The sequence below is a fragment of the Eptesicus fuscus genome, chromosome 12 (genome assembly GCF_027574615.1).
Source record: "Eptesicus fuscus isolate TK198812 chromosome 12, DD_ASM_mEF_20220401, whole genome shotgun sequence".
In the NCBI taxonomy this organism is placed as follows: Eukaryota; Metazoa; Chordata; class Mammalia; order Chiroptera; family Vespertilionidae; genus Eptesicus; species Eptesicus fuscus.
Window position 1 is genome coordinate 30,097,291 of NC_072484.1, and position 19,809 is coordinate 30,117,099.

General features: G+C 50.3%; 1 protein-coding gene across 1 annotated transcript in view; it reads right to left on the reverse strand.

The window, feature by feature from the left end:
- Positions 1-18,226, reverse strand: part of TGM3 (transglutaminase 3) — a 37,691-nt gene extending 19,465 nt beyond the window's left edge. Inside the window, exons 1-7 of the mRNA XM_028144673.2 lie at positions 18,100-18,226; positions 8,933-9,106; positions 8,328-8,570; positions 7,314-7,432; positions 6,505-6,633; positions 3,712-3,889; positions 3,470-3,605 (exon numbers count right to left, since the gene is read on the reverse strand). Coding sequence (XP_028000474.1) covers positions 3,470-3,605; positions 3,712-3,889; positions 6,505-6,633; positions 7,314-7,432; positions 8,328-8,570; positions 8,933-9,106; positions 18,100-18,106 — 986 coding nt within the window. The 5' untranslated portion in view covers positions 18,107-18,226. The remainder of the gene's footprint in view (positions 1-3,469; positions 3,606-3,711; positions 3,890-6,504; positions 6,634-7,313; positions 7,433-8,327; positions 8,571-8,932; positions 9,107-18,099) is intronic.
- Between the last annotated feature and the right edge of the window lie 1,583 nt (positions 18,227-19,809).

The window sequence follows — 19,809 nt, forward strand, 5'->3', positions numbered from 1 at the left end:
AAGCGTCCTTACTCTTAAGACATGATCACTCCAGAACCTTGTACCTCTTAAGCCAAACCGTTGTTAGGCGCGGAATGGCTTAGAAGAATGTGATTTAAAGGACGATCTGGAAGAAATTGCTGAGGTCCCCTTTCATTTTACCGATGGGAGATGAAGGTGCAGAAAGGTTAAGGTAAGTGGGTCATACACTTATTTAGAGTGTCTACATGTCTCCAGCTGTTTAGCCTTCCTTCTCTCGAGGCCTTTGTTTTCTCATTTATGAAATGAGCAGGTCCCTCCCTCAGGCCCCTTTCAGCCCTAACGTCCTTTGGCTTGGGAGAGTACTGTTGTAAGAGCTTGGACACTAATTCACAGTTTGATTTTGGGCAAGTCACTTCCCTTCACTGAGCCCCCGACACAGGGTTTTTAGTCTTACAGAGAAGTGGCATTTGCTGACTAAGTGTGAACCCAAGAACCCAGCGTCTCCATCGGAATGGGTTGGATAGCACCTACTCAGAACCCTGGTTGGTGTCCAGCCAACCCCTCAGAAAAATCTCAATTAAGCTGTCAGATTTCTCAAACATCAGTCAGGAGTCATCATAAAAATATTCTCTGGCATCTCTCTGGTGCTAAAGAGTTTACAAAGTCGCCTTGGTTCGAAGCCCAGAGTCACCATTTCCTAGTCCCATGCTCTTGGGTAAATGACCGATGTCTTGGATTCCTCAACTATAAATTGGGGATGGCAGTGCCTACCTCATCATTTCTGAAGAGTAAAGGTAAGCACTTAGAAAAGTCCCTGGCACACAACAGTTGCTCAACGAACTATTAGCTGTTGCTGCTATTATTATGAAGTAATTTCAGATGCTTAACCTCACTTGATTCTTACCTTCTAATACTTGAGGAAAATCTGGACAACTTCTAAAAGCTTTCAACATTTGCAACATAGAAGATTCAGATAAAAGGTTTTCTGTCCAAACCCAAACTGTCCTTGTAATAATAGGTTAGTAATTTCACTTCAGGCAGAAAAGGACAGGTGGTTTAACTCCCCGACCCTGGGTGGGAACCATGTAGAGGGGAGGGGAAAGCTCCCTGGGGTGGGGTAACTCTCATAAAAAAAGTGGTGTGAGCTGAAGTGGCAGAGAATCAAAAGGTTAAAGCTGGTAGGAAACTTAAGTCAACATTTAGTTTGAGGCCAACCCTTGTAGCTCGCTGATGAAGAAACTTGGGACCAGAAAGATGAGCTGGCTTACGTAAGTCCTAGAGCAGGATGGTGGTGGGGTTGAAACTAGGACCCAGGACTCCCTGTCCTCAGACCGTCCAGTGCTGGCTCCCCACCCACAGCCAGCAGAGAAAGGGGCGGGGGGAAGGTCAGCACCCACTGTTTTCTGAGGGTTCAGAAAAGGATGGTGGGTCTTGGGAAGGTGAGGGGTGATGACACTCCCAGCAAAAGTCAGAGCTTTGGGGCCTGACACCTTCCAATGAAGCCCCCCAAAATGACATGGATACACCCTGGAATGTCTCCATGGGCCCATACTTGCCCCATTGTGATTCTATTTGGAATGAATTATGACACTAATATTTACCAGTCACCAAGAGATCTGGGTTCTAATTCCAAGTTCAGCTTAGAAGCCCCACCTTCCTGCTCCCGGGAAGCCTTTTTTGACGACTCCCTCCCTGAGTCACTCAGCTGGTGCTCCACACACCATCCCAATTCCTTAATCAGCCTCTGCTGATGGCTCCCCCACGCCCTGTTCCCTAACAGCACCAGAGATGCTTCCAGCAGAGGGCCTTCTGGCCGCTGCAGTTTCTAGTGTGCAGGGTCGTCATGGAGGGTTATGCCCAAAGGGACCCCGCCACCCCGCCCCGAATCAGTCATCTCCTTTAGTGAAGAATGGCATTGTCCGAAAACCAGAACAGGGCGCCATGGGATTTTGGACAAAAACAACAAAAGGAAAAAACCAGCGAGAAGAAAAGATACTAATTAAGAGAAGCTGGAAAACAAAACCTGGCCAAAAGTAGCCATGTCATTGGAGAGAAAGTTGTGTACGTGCAGATCATGAAAGAACATCCTAGAACAGTGATGGCGAACCTATGACACGCGTGTCAGCACTGACACGCGTAGCCATTTCTGATGACACGCGGCCGCATGCCGAGGATGAAACATTTGCTGCTCCTGTGGATGAAACATTTGCAACTAGAGTCTTGGAGTTAGTTTTTTCCTCAAAGTGACACACTACCTGAGTTATGCTCAGTTTTTTGGCGAAGTTTGACACACCAAGCTCAAAAGGTTGCCCATCACTGCCCTAGAAGAAGCTGTCTCTCCCTCATGAACACGTGACCCTGAGTGACGTGCGTGAGCCTTGCTCTCCTTCAGTGGGAGCGGTTGCTTATATTACGCACTTCCGTTGCTGGCACAGGGTCGTGGTTTGTTCTAACAGCTTTCTCTATGAATTTTTATTTTCCTTTATTCCATTCGTTACAGCAAGCATGTTTCAGTAAAGAGGGACCTACTTATTCTGGGAATAATAAGTGTTAAAGAATGTTTTATAGACTATCTCAAAGATGAACATCTGGAAATAAGATGGCATCTGCTATCAGGTTATCTACCATATCTGTATGTGAGTGATTGTGTGTTTGTGTGTGTGTGTGAGTGTGTGTGTGTGTCCTTTGAAATGGATTACTGACATATGTGAGTACTTTATTTGTAGATACATAAATATCTAGTTGAATATACAGATACAGACATAATTATTTTCAGTTGCCATCTGGTAATAATTTGGCATGTGTCATAACCTTGAATAGCTGTAACAATATCTATTTCATGTATACATACTTCTGTATGAAATTATAGATATATGTATATAAGTTTTATATAACTTCCTTTCAGTTTACATGTATTATACATGACATATGTGTACAGATACACGTGCACATGGCCTATTTATAGATAGAAATATACATGCCCACATACATATAAAACTACTTACTTGCGGTTGGAATCCAGAATAAACTGATTTTTATTCTATCAAGCAAGGTACATAAAAAGTATATATGAGTAAGAGAAAATGGATTGCTTTTTAAAAAGAAAGCCTATAAATTATGAGTTGCCTGAAATGAGATAAATTTATATTTATTACTGGAAAATCAATAGCTCCAATGTTTATCTTCTAATTTATAGGGTCTTGTGGATGCTATAAATTAGGGCAGTTTCTCAGAGCCCCTGAGCCACACCTGGCATCACATGGGGTATGAACTGGTGTCAGACTGTTCCTCCGGCTGTAAGACAGAGCAAACCACCAGAGTTTGCGGAACCCCGAGAAGAGCTGTTTTGGGTCTTGCTAGATGTGTAACCAGCACTTTGGGAATTCTATTCTAAACCAGGTGTTGGCATGTTACTTGCCTCCCAACTCCTGTTTGGAGCCAGGTCCCAGAGCCTGGGGAGAGCAGGAAGCTGCTCAGATTGGATGCTCAGCACGGGTCAGACACTCACCAAACACTATCACTGCCTTTGTCCAGGGGGTTCCCCATGGGGTCGTAGTACACATCCACGCTGAGGTTTCTGTCTGTGTCATGAGCCGAGTTGAAGTTGGTGATCACCCGGGCGGGAATCCCCAAACACCGCAGCACTACAAGTCAAGGGGAGGTGTGAGACTGCGGGCGGCAGGGGGGCCGACCTTGGAGCACCCCACTGCTGCCCGCTGACCCAGCAAAGTCACGTCACATGCAGGGTACCTGTGTTGAGGGTCCCAGCAAAGACCCAGCACTGGCCGAACCGGACTGGCCTGAAGCCAGATTTCTTCCACTCCTTGAGAATCTCCACACTGCCGTTCCAGTTCCTGGGGTCCCGGCCACCGGTGTAGCTGCCACTCCAGTTCCCAGCTATCACACCGTTGTCATCATTGCTATTGATCTGGGCAGGAGAAAAATCCTCAAAGGAGTCAGCGGAGAGTGACAGGCGGAGTTCAGGAGACAAGGTGGGGAGATGAGGAAGGAACCAGGGAGCCATCCAGTGGATTTCCTGTGTCTTCCTAGGTGATTTGGGGATGATAATTGTATAATATTCTCTTAGCAGTTTTATGAGTTTAAAAGTGCTTTGCTTAACGGGCCGTGTTTGATTGCCCCTGGCCCATGTGTCAGTTAGGAGCGGCTGACTCACATGGAAATGGGGGCTCCATGCCTCGTCAGTGGCAAAGCGGGGTCAGCAACCAGCCTGCAGAGGTTTCTTGCCTCCACGCACGGCTATCGCTGATACCTGGCTTGGGGGTCCAAGGTTTGAAACTCTCTTTTGTTGTATTGGTCTTCTAAAAGATCACCTTAGAACTTTAGAAACTAACTTCTTGGAAAGAATAAAGATGGAATATTCTTTTTCATTCATTCACTCACTCATTCATTCATTCATTCATTCATTCAATTTAAGGCATGATCCTCGTACAATTAACACAACCACGATGCAGTGTGAAAAGAGCACTGGACTAGAAATTGAAAGACACGCGTTCCATTGTCTTTTAGAGACACATTGAAACATCTATGGATGAAATGATGCAATATCTGGGATTTATAAATTAGTCTGTGGAAGAGGGGGTCAGAGATGAAACAAGACTGGTCAGAAGTGGGTAACTGCTGAGCTGGTCATGAGTACGTAGGAGTTCATGTTACTTCTCTCTCTACTTTTGTGAAAGTCTGAACTTTGTATTATTGAATGTCCAAAACACAAAGCTAAAAGAGAGAAAAAGAAAGCGAGACCTGGGTAACAAGCCCAGCCTTGGCACTGTCAGCTCGGTGATTGTGGGTAAGTTAACGCACCCATCTGGACCTTAGCTCCTCACCTTCCAGCACAGGGAAAGGTAGACACAAACAAGCTTCAGAGTTTATGACTCTCTCACCAGCATTTATCCAAACCTACAGCGAGGGTTGGGTCTCTCAGCCTGCAAGTCCTGCTCCCTCTCTTTGTGGAGTCTGCAAGTGGCAAGGCCTGATGGGAACAGAAGGTCGGGAGCAGAGGATCCTTGCCCAGGACGGGCTGGCCCAGTTTCCCACCGCCCCTCCGTGCGGTGGGCGAGGTCCGCCTCCCTTCCAGGAGGGCCTGGACAGTGATGCCAGGATCAAGCAAGATGGGCCTCCTCCAGGAGGGAAGGTTGGGCAGCCCCGTTCCCATTTCCTGAGTCACAGAGCTCCAGCCACCAAAGTGGTAATCAGCAGGGTCATCTCTGGCTAACGCTGAGCATTTCAAAGCCCTGCGCAGGTCATAATTAGCTCAGGCCAGCCCAACCAGGAGGTCTGGAGAGAGCAGCAGGGAGGTGTAGTGAGGAAATTGGCATTGATGTAAAGCGGTTTGTCCCCAGGGTGAGAGTGAGTCAGCGGCTGCTGGAGCTCTGGAGCCGGCTGGCCTCACCCATCCTCTCCTGGGTCAAGGCGACTCAGCTTCATAAGTCACCTGACGGCAGCTTTCCTTAACCATGGCTTTGGCTACTTGGTGTTTAAGGTTCAGCCCACATCCCACTTTCTCTCTGCATCTTTCCCAGCCGCCCTGGTTCCCACCCATCTCCTCAGTGCCTCCACGTCCCCCCGGCCTCCTCACTCCTTTCAGGGAGCCCTCTCTGATCACCCCCAGATATGTATCATCCAGCCAGAAGGCTGTTCAAATTTCTAACCACGTAATTAGTTTGTTAGCTTGGATATGCTCCAACTCCAATGGAAAGAGGCTTGGGCCATGCCTAGTCCATTAAAAAAGACGTTAAAGACATCTGTGGGGTAATTATTTAGTTTCAGAGGATTAAAGATCAAGAACTCTCTGACTTTTAGCTTTTTAATTTGTAACTCTCGAGCAGCTTAATCCCATAGTTAGACCCTTTTTGATGGAGACGTTCTCTACACACGGAGTGCAGAGTGAGAGATTTTCCCAGGATCCGGCGTGTGCGTGTGTAAGGGGGTGCAGGTCTCTCAAATGGAGAGACTGGGAGAATGGAAAAGCCCTGGGTGGGCAATTCGAGGCCTTGCTCTGGTCTGACTCACAAGCTGTGAGCACCTCACTCAGCTCCGGGGGGCTTCAGTCCCCCATGTGGACGATGAGCGGGCTGGCCTTCTGCCTCTCTAGTCTGACAAGCGCCCGCTCGGTGCTGAGGAGGGGATGGATCAAAACAAAGGGGCGTCACACTCCAGGCTCACTCTGGAACATTCCTCCTTTCCACGCGGGCCCAGGGTGGAGCCAAGTCTCAGCTTGGCATCCTCCCAGCTCTGACGGACACAAAGGGGGCAAGTCCTCTTGTCATCCGAGGGCGGGTCTCCTGATTCCGTGGAAAGGGCTTTGGAGTCAGGCAGACCCGGCTCCAGTCCAGCTTCTGCCGCTCCCTCACTGTGCGCAAGGCCAGTCCTTTCCTCGGAGGAGTCTCATGCTCCACGTGTGCAAAATGGGGATGGGAATAGCCCAACTGCATTTTGTGAGGCTACAACGAGGTCACATGTGTAAGAGCACATGTGCCTAACCCACAGTTGGGTTTGATATGGTAACAACTAGTTATCACTCACCATTGCACTCAGCACCCGGCCAATATATTTGGGGTCACCTCTGCGGGCTGCGTCAGTAGCAGGGTCACGGCGGAAATTCAGACTTTTATCCAGGATCGAGAGGCAAATGTTCAGAATGTCTCCTTCAAACTGTTCGAAATGGAACCATATATTATGATGAAAGAAATGGCAAGTAGTGTTCGCTCATTAAGGGGCCGGGGGCTATGCTGGCGAGAACCACGATAAGTGCCTGGGTCCTTTCACTCTGTGGCCTCCAGAACTGAGAGCTACTGAGGAACAACCACCTCCCCCAGCCTTCAATCCTGCAAACTCGTCCAGAGCTCTCTCAATACAGGAGGGTGAGCAAACCTGGGGTGAACAAACCTTTCCGATGGGGGAGGGTGATAGTAATGAAGGACCCTTGAAAGGTTAAATGCACACAGCAAGGAAGTTTCATCCCATTCTCACAGGAATAAATGAACAGAAACTGTATTTTTGTCCCAAGTATCTCTACTGGGCCTTATCCTCATTTGTGTATTGTAGCACCAATGCCACGTCATTGCATCGATTTAGTTACTGGTATATGTCTGTTTTGCCCACTAGATTGTGACCCTCTCAAAGATAAGAAATTTGTCATATTCATCTTCTGTATCCTTTCTGTGCAACCAGGGCCTGGTACATAGTAGATGCTCAGTAAATGTTTTCTGAATGAATGAATAGAAGGGCAGGCAAACAGATAGATTTGGGGACTTCCACCTATCTGTGGGGCCAGCTTCTGAGCTTCTTGCATAATAGGGATATTACCCACAGCGTCCCTAGGGCCTTTTTACCTGTCCGAAGTTCCAGCCAACCATGCTAATTCGATTTGTGCTTCCCACAAATATGGAGCCAGAATCTTCCAGAACGTACTCCCCTCTCTCAGCTTGGTTATTCATAAAGACACTATCCGCTGTTTGATGCAAAAATCAGATATCAGGTATTAGAATCCTACAGGGAGCTATAGAGAAGTCCTCCTCCCACTCCTGAATACTGGCCTGAGAGTTGGAGCAAGTCATACCTGCAACCTTCCCCCAATCTCCACCAAGGAAGGAAGCCTTGGGCTATTATGCTTCCGACTGGTATTGTGGGAACTATGAGTTTGAAAGAGAAGCTGGGATATCTGAGAGTCTGAAAATGAGACTCCAGGAATCATACACTTGCTCCTTTAGGAAAAGAGCTATCTTTATGTTACAGAATTGTACTGTGGTCATTGTCCCTTATAATTACACTAGAGGCCCAGTGCACAAAATTCGTGCACGGATAGGGTCCCAGGCCTGGCCATCGATCAGGGCTGATCAGATTCCCCACCTCCCCACCTCCCCACCTCCTCCTTCCCTTGCTCCCTCAGTGCCTCCCCCACCACCACCGATGGTCACCGCCAGGTTCTGTGCTGCCCCCTGGTGGTAAGTGCACATCATAGCGAGCGATCGAACTCCTGGTCTCCTGGTCGAACTCTCAAGGGGACACTTTGCATATTAGCCTTTTATATATCTAGATCATGCTATGCAGTTTGTACAAGATCATGAGATTCCTGCAATACCCACAAAGGAAATAGCAGGATGTCCATTTAATGGTGAATAATTTGAGGCTCAGAAAGATTAGAGGGACTGTCCAGACTCACACAGCTGGATAAGTGGGAGAGCTGGGACTCAGCCCTATGGCTTCTGACTTAGAGTTTCTATGCTTTTTCCATATTGAACAAACTTTTCCTAATCAAACCTGAGTCCATGAAAACCACCCCACTCATCTCCTTTCCATGGGCACTGCTTATCTGATGCTGGGAGTGTGGGGGGTTAGGTGCCTACCTTGCGACCAGGGGTTAAAGAGCAGTATTAACATCCCAAGCTTCTGAGTAAAGTCGTTGCCCTGGGAGGAGACCTGAAGGTTCAGCGTGTACCATCCTATGGGCGCATTGGCAGGACTGGAGATGGAGATGTTCAGAGTACTCTCCCTCTGGGACAGGAGCTGTGCATACCAGCTGCCACCACTCGTCCCGTTGGAGAGTGAAAACACAGCCTTCGTTTTGGCTGATTCTGAGGGGGAGGGCCCTGTAAAAGAAGAAGGGGTCAGTGAAACCCAAGGAGTACTGGCTGGACTGTGGGGCGAGATCAGGTTCCAACACAACCACAGGGGCCCTTCCAGGGGCTCATCCAAGGAAGCACCGCATTATGGCGCTGGAAGCAACTAGAGAGACAGACCACGTAGGCCAAATTCCTCTTGACTTGAAGACCAGGATTCTTGTGCTCAAAGACAGGCAGAAACTTTCCCAAGGTCACACAGAGTCAATGGCAGAGCTGGGCTAGAGCCCAGAGCCCAGTGGCCCCAGTGTCACCATCATCACCTCTTGGATGCACAGTCCCACGGGCGACTCAGGTGTATGTGGGGGAGGGGAGGAGCAGTGAGCAGGTACCTGTGGAGGCTATGAATCCCAGACTTTCTCCAGATCTAAGAGCTCTGTTGAGGGTCAGTGAGAAAGTGAACGGTTGACCTCGCCGCAAGATGAGCTCCTGGCTGTTGTAATTGTCTGTGTAGTGCGCTTGCCGATTGGCAGTCGTCCGCCAGTTGATATTCTGGGGTTTTAAATCTGTGAGACAGAAAAGAGAAGACCTTAGGCCCTGAGAGGCAAGGAATAGTGGCATGGGGAAAAGGTACGAATTGCCAAAGGGATAGCTTTTAGGCAGGACTAGTCAGGGAGGAGCCAAACTTCTAGGAAAAAAATCACATGAAAATACAAAGAACTTGACTGAACATACTGAGAACTTCACCAACGGTTGGTTCCCTTCAGCTGAACCTGAACCTCTGCATACACTATTCGGGCCCAGCTGCCTAGGCAGCTGTCACTCAGCCCTCAAGGAACTGGCCAGGTGCTCCGTGTAGCTTTGCCCAACCAGCCAGGAGAGCTGTGTAACCAGAGCGCCCACATTCTGCCCACGTTTAGCACCATTCCTTGGTGGATGGGGGCTCACGTAGAATGGAGAGGAGGCTATTTTTCTCAACGCCACCACCCTGGTTTGGCTTGTTTGCTTTTCCCTTTGCATCTGCTAGACACCCAGTGCCTTTTCCCACTCCAACATCCAGCAAATGTTTGTGTATTTTATGCTTTATACGCGCAACACCTTGGTGTTGGCCTGGGCCTCTGATGCTGGGGAGAATAGCATGACTCTGGGCAGGATTTGTAGGCCTAGAGGTTGGACTTTCAGACACACACTGGCAAGAGCAGTGTAAAGGAGCAGGTCAAAGGCCATGAGATCTCTGGATGACACCCAAATGCAAACACCTCGACATCCACGGCCCCTCCCCGCTTCCTCTCACTTGATTGTAGAGGTGATGGGGCTAAACTGAGAAGAGTTTATGAGCGGTACCATGAGGTCTGAGGAGGTTAGTCTACATAAACCTTTAAAGAGTTTTATTCCTCTGAGTTATGTTTGAGACGTTTCATCATCCGTGCCTTTGCAAACCAAACTGACTTTTCTGTCTTTATGATGAGACCACAGCTATGCGAGTGTGGAGGCACATCCCAGCACCAGACACAACTTCTCTTTACATGTGTCTGTCTCTCTTCACCAGAATGCGCCTTCTTGATTTTTGTATTCTGAAGCCCAGCACATTGTTGACTACATTAGGACAACTTGGTAAACAAAGGAATGAAGGAGTTAAATGAACAAACAAACAAAAACTAACATCATACAATGACCATCACGACTACACCTCAAGATTTAGTCCATAAGAAAAGGTGAATATCGGGGATTTATTCAATAAATACAGAGAGAGTACCTATTATTCACAGGACACTGGGTTAGGCACAATGTTGGCAGTGTAAAAAGTATGAAAATAAGTTTTAACCCTCTAAGAGCTTCAGCAGTGAGTAAGACACTGAATGATGGAACAGGGTAAATCCGACCTCCCCAGTAAAAGGTGTCTAGGAGATGCAGGCGGGAAAGATCACTTTCAGTCGCAGGAATTAGAAAAAGCTTCATGAAGATGCCGGGCCTTGGAGGAAGAGGGAATTTTGTCAGGTGCAATGGAGCGGCCTGCATCCCAGACAACAGGAAGAGAGGCCAAGGCACAGGAGAGCCGGTGTGTCATTTGGCTAGAGCAAAGGCTCTGACCATAAGAGAAAGGTGAGGCGAAGATAGTGTGGCTCCCGGGCAGGCCTGGGCTGGGGGCTCCCCTCCCAGCAGCATTGGAGATGGGCAGAGGAGTCATCATAGATACTCTTTCAAGTGAAATCCAGCCCCTCTGGGGTGGTGAGCCGAACAAAGCTACAGGAGAGGAGAGGGGTGCTCAGAAGGTGGTCTTGCTACCAGCTCATGGAACTAAAGATTCATTCATTCACACATCCTCTCATTCATTCATTCAACAAGTAATTATTGAAAGAATACATTAAGTTTTTGCACAAAATCAAAGAAACAAAAGCATTCATGCAATTGACAAGTATCGATTGAATTCAGGGAAGGACACACGGATGAATGAAGGGACAGAGGGAGGGAGGGGAGAAGATGAACGTTCCTGGACATAAATAGTGAATGGAGACAGCCCAGATCTTAGGCACTCTCCAGCAACCCCTATATGTGTAGATACTAGTTCTCTCTAGGGCAGTGGTTGGCAAACCGCGGCTCGTGAGCCACATGCGGCTCTTTGGCCCCTTGAGTGTGGCTCTTCCACAAAATACCACGTGCGGGCACGCATGTACAGTGCGATGGAAACTTCGTGGCCCATGCGCAGAAGTCGGTTTTCGGCCTGGGCGAGTCTATTTTGAAGAAGTGGTTCTAACGCCGAGCCACACTCAAGGGGCCAAAGAGCCACATGCGGCTTGCGAGCCGCGGTTTGCCGCTCTGTTGACTAATGAGTTTGCCGACCACTGCTAGACTAAATGTTACCGTGTAGTTGGAAGCTGTGAGGATTAGGCAATTGTGGCATATTGTGGGCAAAGAGGTAAAGGGCAGTATATGACAGTGGTCGGCAAACTCATTAGTCAACAGAGCGGCAAACTGCGGCTCGCAAGCTGCATGTGGCTCGAGAGCCGCAGTTTGCCGACCACTGCTCTAGGGCAATGGTCCCACCTTTCAAACGCCTGCCTCCTCCCCAGCCTTGCTCACGACCTGCTGTGCATCCCTGCAAGTTGACCTTTGGTGGAACTGTATTCCTTGTCTTATTTGAAAAAAAAAAAGAAGAGCCTCAAGGACCATGTGGGTTCAGATAACATGAACGCTCTAGAGCAAGCAGGTCAAACTCAAAGGCTAAGACGGGCCAAATAAATGAGGCATGCGGCCCGTGGGCCGCGAGTTTGACCTGCTTGCTCTAGAGATTCTTCACCCCCCTCTCAAACGCAAAAGGATGCGTGTCTTCTTCCAGGTGAAGCTCACTATTCCAGACACGAGCTCTGAGAGCAGAAAGAATGTCCCCAGACAGCCTCTGCCAAACACAGGGGTAAGGAAAGAGGGGTGCAGGGATTCCACATCTATAGTGGCATCTGCCTGCCCTTCAACAGGTGCACATCCTTCTTTGCTCTGTCCAGGGTTATGCACTCTCTGCTGTAGCTGAGCCAATGGCAGAGGCTTCGCCCTTTCCTCCCAGAGCCCAGTGGCTCTTAGGAACGTTTATATGCAAGTATTTGTTTGAATACCTGTTCTCAATTCTTTTGAAGAAACTTCCTTTTCAAAATCGTTGGCAAATACCCTGAGCCTGCTTACCCCCCTCTTCGTCCATCCCGCCGCCTGGACTGTGGGAGGGATATGGACAGAGCTCTCGTGGTCATCCTGGACCAGGCATGCCCTGGGGACGGCACGAGCCCGGGCCCCTGGGGCATGTGCAGCTGCCTTTTCTGCCCAGGACTACCTACATCCACACCTGTTACGTAAGGAAAAAGGAAACTTCTATTTCGTTTATTTCTCTAAGCCATTGCTATTTGGAGATTCACTGTCATTCACATATACCTGATGATGTAACCCCCCAACTTGTTCTGGGGTCCACCTCTGGCGGGGGTAACACGAGAAGCACAGAACAGAGTCCAGACTGTGAAAGGGGGTAACTAGTCGGCTGTCTCAATCCTTATTGGCTTGACTCTGTAATTGAATCACCTACAGCAGACAGGTAAGTGGGGCTGGGCTGTGGGTGAGTGACTGGGGTTTTCACCTGCCCTTCCTGGGAGGACCACAGCATAGAGTTGCTGGCAGATGGCCCAACATGACATAACTGATACTCCAGTGCCTGCGTCTCCCCCACCTGCCCAGACCTTATTCCCTGTGTCTCTTCTCTAGGCAAAGACATATTTGTATCTTACAGATTTCTAGAGTTGATTAGGGCTGATAAATACACTAAAAGTCCAGCCGAGTGTCTTTAGCATTTTTAGAGACCACGTTAAGAAGTACATTTTACACAGTGTTTCTAATACAGGGGTCTATACCTGACATGAAGTTTCACAGAACAGCACTAACTCCTACTGACATTTTTCTCTTCCACTTCATTTTAATTGCTGGTCATAAGCCACTAACCTGATTTTACAACCTACTAATGGGTGACACATGGCAGCTTGAAAAACAGTGATGTAATCCGATATCCCCATATTACAGGTAATAAAACTGAGACCCCGAAAGGGGAAACCATCTGCTGAGGTTACATGGGAGTTTAGCAGCAGAGCTTGGCTCAGAATCTGGGTCTTAGGTCCTGGTAACTGAGGGTCTATGAGTCATTCTCAATGCCCCCCGAGCCCGTGGAACATCTCCAACTCCTGGCTGGCCCCACCACCAGCCCCAAGAACCAGGTGCTTTCCTCTCTGCTCCCTCCCACTTCCTTCTCTCTTGGGCCTGTGCCATTCCCTGTGTCTTTTCCCCACATTCAGACATTTGCAATCTCTGTGCAGCACAAGTGGTAGGATTGCTTGGTACCCAGTTGGAGAGAAGCTGGGGGGTTCAGGTAGTGGCTGAGTGAGGGGCCGGTAAGGCTCCCTGGGATGGAGTGAAGGAGCCCTGGACTGGTTGTCTGGAGGGCTGAGGCCTTAGGCAGGGTCTCAGTGTTTCCGGAATATACTTCCCCCATCTGTAGAAGGAGAGAGTGAAGCCTGCACATCCTTGTGGGGTTATTATCCAGATCCAACATGTACTCATCACTAGCACCTGGACCTCCAGAAGTTGGGGGTGCAAGTCCCCTGGGATCCCACACGTAACAACAAAAGCCACACAGCAGGGTTTGAGGTTTTTTTTTTTGGGCTGCCATTGAGGACATCTGCTGTGCCAGGTACTGTGCTGAGCATTTTACTTGCATTATGTCCAAAACCCTATGAGATATTATTCCCATTTCACAGATGAGGGATTTGAAAGTCCAGTCAGGTGACATCACTTGCCAAATATCGCACACTCAGGCAGAGCCTGGACCCAAGCCCAGACTGGAAGCCAGTTTTGTCTGACCACATATGACTCCAAGCTGCCACCCTGCAGCCAACCGAGGTGGCTGGGGTGGCAATCACTTGGGATGGCTCCAGGAAGCTGCCGGAAAGGGCCACCCCTCGTCCACTGCCTGTCTCAACATAACATGGTCAGGGGGAGAGCAGAGGGAGGAAGAAGGACTCCTGGACAAGTCCCCACCCTCGCTGCACCTGAGCGGCACCTGGGGAGTTTGGATGGGCCTGAGCCCCACCCGGGACCAGTTAAATGAGAATTTCTGGCTTCGGGACAGCATCGGTATTTTTATTTTGAACTTTCCTGGTGTTTCTAATAAGCACCCAGGACAGAGAATGACTACCTTAGGTTGATATATCATTTTACACTTTTCAAAGCTTTTTCACATTGATTATCTCACCTGAGCCACATAGCAATCTGGGAGGAGGTGGTGTGTGTGTGTGTGTGTGTGTGTTGTGGGGGGGAGGGGGGGAACCGGGGAATCACTGCCTCCTTTTCACACAGGAGGAACGTAAGGAGAATGTCGACTCTTTGTGAGCCCATCTCTCAGCCCCTACCCCAGACCTTGGGGCCTCGTTTCCTCCATCCTGAGCGACGGCGAAAATACTTTCCTCCCTTCAGCTCACACCCCAGGCCGGCATGTGGGCCCCGGGGAGGAGAGTGATGCCCGGTCCCTGGAGCACGGCCCAGCGGGGTGGAGGCAGAATGGAGGAGAAGTGATCCGAGGTGAACAAAAACAGCTCACCGGGGACCTGGAAATGTGTGGGGGCTGGCAAAGGGGCAGGGGAGCTCTTACTGGGAGAGGTCCCCCCGAGAATCGCCCTCGATTAGAAAATGGACTTCATCTCATAGGGTTTTCCTTCAGGCTTATGAAAAGTTCCCCCAAATTAATGAGTTGTGGGGACTGAGCACCTGTGAGGTGGGCTCCACAATAACCCCATTTTAGAGATGAGGAAACGGAGACACTTCGGTTAAGTAACCTGTCCAAGATCACTCAGCTAGTGGGGGGCCGAGCTCATCCCTGGACGTGCGCTTGTAACCTTGGGCTCACCCCCGTCTGTCCTAATCCCAGGTAACAGGCGGGAGCATGGGCAGCCCTCACTCCAGGTGCATGCAGCTGCTGGCAGGTCTGTGTCCGCTGACCTGGCAGCAGCTGCTGCCCCGGAGGAAAGAAAGCGGGTGGGACTGGGGTGGGGCGGGGGGAGGAAAGGCAGCGTGTCCCATCACAAACGCTGAGCGCCTGAAGCCACGAGCCTCCGAGCCCAGGGCGCTCTCTGCTTTCAGAGCGACCACAGATCTTGCTGGGTGGGGTCCAGGCCGCTGAACCAAGAAGCTGTAGCCCAGTGCGAGGAGAACCGGGGCCCCTCCTAGGTTCCAGGCAGGAGGAGGCAGGACCCCGAGAGAAAGAACCGCTGTGTCCCAGCTACAAAGGAATGACGTTTTGTGGCAGACCCACGGCCTAGAATGGGGCGGGTCCTCGCAGATTGAGGAACGAGGCCCGAGAAGGTTAAGTCTCTGCAGTCAGGCCAGCACTCTGCCCAGGAAAATAGTAGGCAGAGAGCCGCCTGCCCCAGCGGCCAGTGTTAGTCCGGCAGGGAGGTCCTGGCCTCCCGCAGGCAGGGTCTGAGGTTCATGTTTGAACCCCGAGAACTCTGCCGCCGACCTGGGGCCTCCGAGTGGATGAGTGGATGTGGGGATGGAGAGCGAGGCCTCCACTCCACAGTGAGCACAGAGTCTGTGCATTCCCGTCCACCCTGGGGCGCCGACTCAGTGGGCAGCAGACAGAGGGTGCCACATTGCAGGGCTGGGGGAAGGGTGCCGGCTGCCCTCACAGTTGAAAACCCACATGTACCTTTGCACACAGGGATTCCCAGCTGAGGAGCTGACCCTGAACAACTCAGGGGTGAACTGTGCAGGTCTATTAAGAAAATGTGCTTATCAGTGGACCCCGTTCAGACGCGTGGTGTTCAAGGTCAACTGAACTCCATGCAGAACACTGTCAGGCCCTCCTGCACCCCCACGGCCCCACCCATAGCCCAGCTGCCCTCTCCACCAGGAGGCACAGTCACTGAACCCCCACTGATTCCAGCAAGAAGCTTAAATTGGGAACTGGACACAGTTCTCTCCAACCTACACACATTGACCCTTTAGTCCTCTGGATCACACCAGCTGACCCACCCACCTCCCGTCCCCACTGCCCAGAACACTCCTCATGCCACAAACTACTCCTGACCAAGCACGCCAGGCAGAGACCCAGCTCCTTCAGCTCTGCCTTCCACTGCGCCCACGGGGCCCCTCTCCCTGGGTGTCCAATGAATACATTCATTCACTCCAGAGACACTGATTGAGCACTTGCTGGCTGAGCGACTAGGAGCTGAGCTAGGAACTGCATGTTGGCAAATGGAAGGGAATGAAGATTCTCTGGTCTGTTCCCCGCCTTCCTAAAAACTTATTTCCTCCCAACCAGCCATTGTCTATGTTGGGTTGTGACCTCAGAAGGTCTCTGGCTGGCTTAGATGTTGAGCTCTAAGAGGTTAAGACCTCCTGACTCACAGGCACTGGCACACAAGCAGGGCTCACGGCAGGCAGCGCAGCGGCAGGCACGGGGTGATCCACCCATCCACGGCCCATGCCCTGCACAGGCCCCAGGGGGTGAGCCCTGCTGGGGCCCATCGCTCTCTGACCCTGGCTTCTTCTCAAGGTGAGCGTCGCCAGCACTGGAGGGAACCTGACAGTCCATCTATTTCAGGCCCCTTCATCTTACAACCGGAGCCCGGGGCTCGGCGCTGGCAGGGAAGGCAGAGACCGCCGGTAGAGCTCAAACGAGGAACCAGGTGCAGCGTTGCTTTGCTGTGTCCTGGATGAACCCAGCTCTGCTAACAGGACACAGTGGCCAGGGGGCTGCTGGGACCGAGTCTGGGCTCTGCTACCCACTTTCAGAGTGATCTGGTAAGTCTCTAGACCAGTGGTCGGCAAACTCATTGGTCAACAGAGCCAAGTATCAACAGTACAACGACTGAAATTTCTTTTGAGAGCCAAATTTTTTAAACTTAAACTTCTTCTAACGCCACTTCTTCAAAATAGACTCGCCCGTGGTATTTTGTGGAAGAGCCACACTCAAGGGGCCCAAGAGCTGCATGTGGCTCACGAGCGGCTCTAGACCTTCCTGGAATGCCTCCTCCCCCTGTGGGGAGGGAGATGGCCTAGGTGACAGCTGACATCTCCTTCTGCTAAAGTCTACAGGATCCAAAGCTCCTCTCCTTAGCAACCTAGCGTGTTGCCGCATGTTCACTGGAGGAAATGTGTGTGTGTGGGGGGGGGGGGGCAGGGGGAAGGAGGGAGGAGGTGTCCATTTTGCTGCCCTGTCCTGATCTTGGTGATTCCTGAAGGAAACTGCATTCACCTTTTGTACTATGCTCAGTGATTTCGTTGGCAAACCTTCCTGAGGCCCTAACCACCATTCGCGATGTTTTACAGGTTTGGTTCATGCCTTTTTTGGGGGGTTTGGCGATGCACTAGGCCCAGGACGGCAATAGTTAGCATGCCGCCCAGCAGGGGGCTGTCTAATCAGAGCCCGAATCCTCTGTAGTGACCGCAGAGCTAAAGGACCTGCGCTCCTTGCTGTTCTTACCCACCCGCCTTCCCTGGCGCTGCTCGTAGGGAGTCTGGCACACCTGCCTCTTCTGCTGCTGGGAGGTTTCAGCTCATCAAGTCACGTTCAAAGAGGCTGCCGCTGCTTCCGAATGTGTAGTTTACTTAGAAGCATTCCCGCGCTGCTGCTGGCTTCTTTTAAATCAATTTACAGGCTGTCACGCTCTCACTTCCTTGTAGCTCTGAGATGTGCTTTTCTTTACCCGTGTTACTGACAGCTGGTAAAAGTGCATTGAGAAACACGGGACGCAGGTACCAGCTGGCTTGACACAGCAAAGCTTATCCATCTGTCTAAAGGATGTTGACTATCTGTCCATTACTCAGGACTACATCCCACACCTGTTCTACCCCTGGAACCACTCTAGAGGGGCTAGGCAGCCACGGAGAAAGAACAGAATCCTAACATACGAAGATCCAGCCTCCGGAGCCCCCAGGGCAGCTGTCCTGGGCTGGCCACTGGCCTCTCCGCTGGCCCAGGAGGAGCCGGGCTTCCCGCTAGGACCAGGTAGAGAAGATGTCATGCACTCACCAGCCATGCTTCGCCTTCTGCTGCCTCTTCCTCTTCTTGGCGTTTCACTGGCAGTGGCAGGGAGCAGTGGGGAGATGAGCTGCCTGCCCAGGATCGCCTTACCATTTATAGGAGCCTCTCCTACACACCCCAATTAGAATTGTAATGAGGTGGGCGAGGCACCAGGTCATTCCTGTAGTGCCTGTAAGCGTTTCCCTTACGACATCCCCGACATCCTCGTCACCCAATGGCAGGGCAGCCTGCTTACGCAAGACCAAGCTGGGGAGCAGAGGGGAGATAAGAAAGAAAGTTCACTTTTGTGAGTTTTTCCCAAAGGCGAACACCTCTCTGGATTGTAGAGTTTGGGAAATTTTGTCGTGTTTTTTTTTTTTTCCAGTATCTTGTGCAGAGCTGGAGCTGCGAAGTCTCCAAGAAATGTCTCTGCAAAACCCAGAAACAGAACATTGCTCAGTCTTTCCTCACTCGCCACACATATGGGTGGTTTCCACCTGTACCCGGACGTGAGACGCGCAGCACAGCCCGCCTGCTCAGGGTAGCCAGAAGGAGCATTGGGGTTGGAGTTAGAAACACTCCGTTGCAGTGCTGGGGGGCCAGCACTGAACCTCGAAGCCTGGGAAGGCCTAGTCTGTGATGGGGGTGATCGCACCCACTCTTCTTGATCACTAAGTAGGGGGAAGAAGCAAATGAGGTGATACAAGTCAAAAGTGCATGGATATTGTCCTGGCTGGGTAGCTCAGGAGGCTGGAGCATTGTCCCATACACCAAAAAGTGGCAGGTTCGATTCCCAGTCAGAGCACATACCTAGGTTGTGAGTTCCATCCCTGGTCAGGGTGCATAGGGGAGGCGAGCAATCGATGCTTCTCCCTCACATCAATGTTTCTCTCTGTCTCTGTCTCTCATTCTCTCACCGTCCCCTCTCTAAAATCAATTTAAAAAATACACCCAACAGCACATCCTCAGGTGAGGATTAAAAAGAAAAGTGCATAGATGTGACCCATAATGGGTTAAATCCAGACACTATCTGGATTCAAATGTCAGTTTGATTCCAGGTTGGGGGAAACAAGTGTTGTTGTTTTTTTTTGTTTTTTTTAACTTTATTAGTATTTTTAAAAATATATTTTATTGATTTCAGAGAGGAAGAGAGAGGAAGAGAGAGATAGAAACATCATTGATGAGAGAGAATCACTGATCAGCTGCCTCCTACACACCCCCTACTGGGGATTAAGCCCACAACCCCAGCATGTGCCCTTGACTGGAATCGAAGCTGGGACCCTTCAGTCCACAGGCTGACGACGCTCTATCCACTGAGCCAAACCAGCCAGGGCACAAACTTTATTTTTGTTGTTGATACTATTATAGATGTCACCATATTCCCCTCTTCTGCCCACCTCCACCTAGCCTTGCCCCACTTCCCTCTGGCCATCACCACACTGTATTCTATGTTCATGGGTTATGTGTATATGGTTTTTGGCTAATCTCTTCACCTTACGTCCATTCCCTTTTCCCCACCCCTCTGACAGCTGTCAGTCTGTTCCATGTATCCATGCCTCTGTTTTTATTTTGTTCATCAGTTTATTTTGTTCATTAGATTCTATGTATAAATAAGGTCATATGGTATTGTCTTTCTCTGCCTGGCTTATTTCACGTAGCATAATACTCTCCAGCTCCATCCATTCTGTCGCAAAAGGTAAGATTTCCTTCTTTATGGCT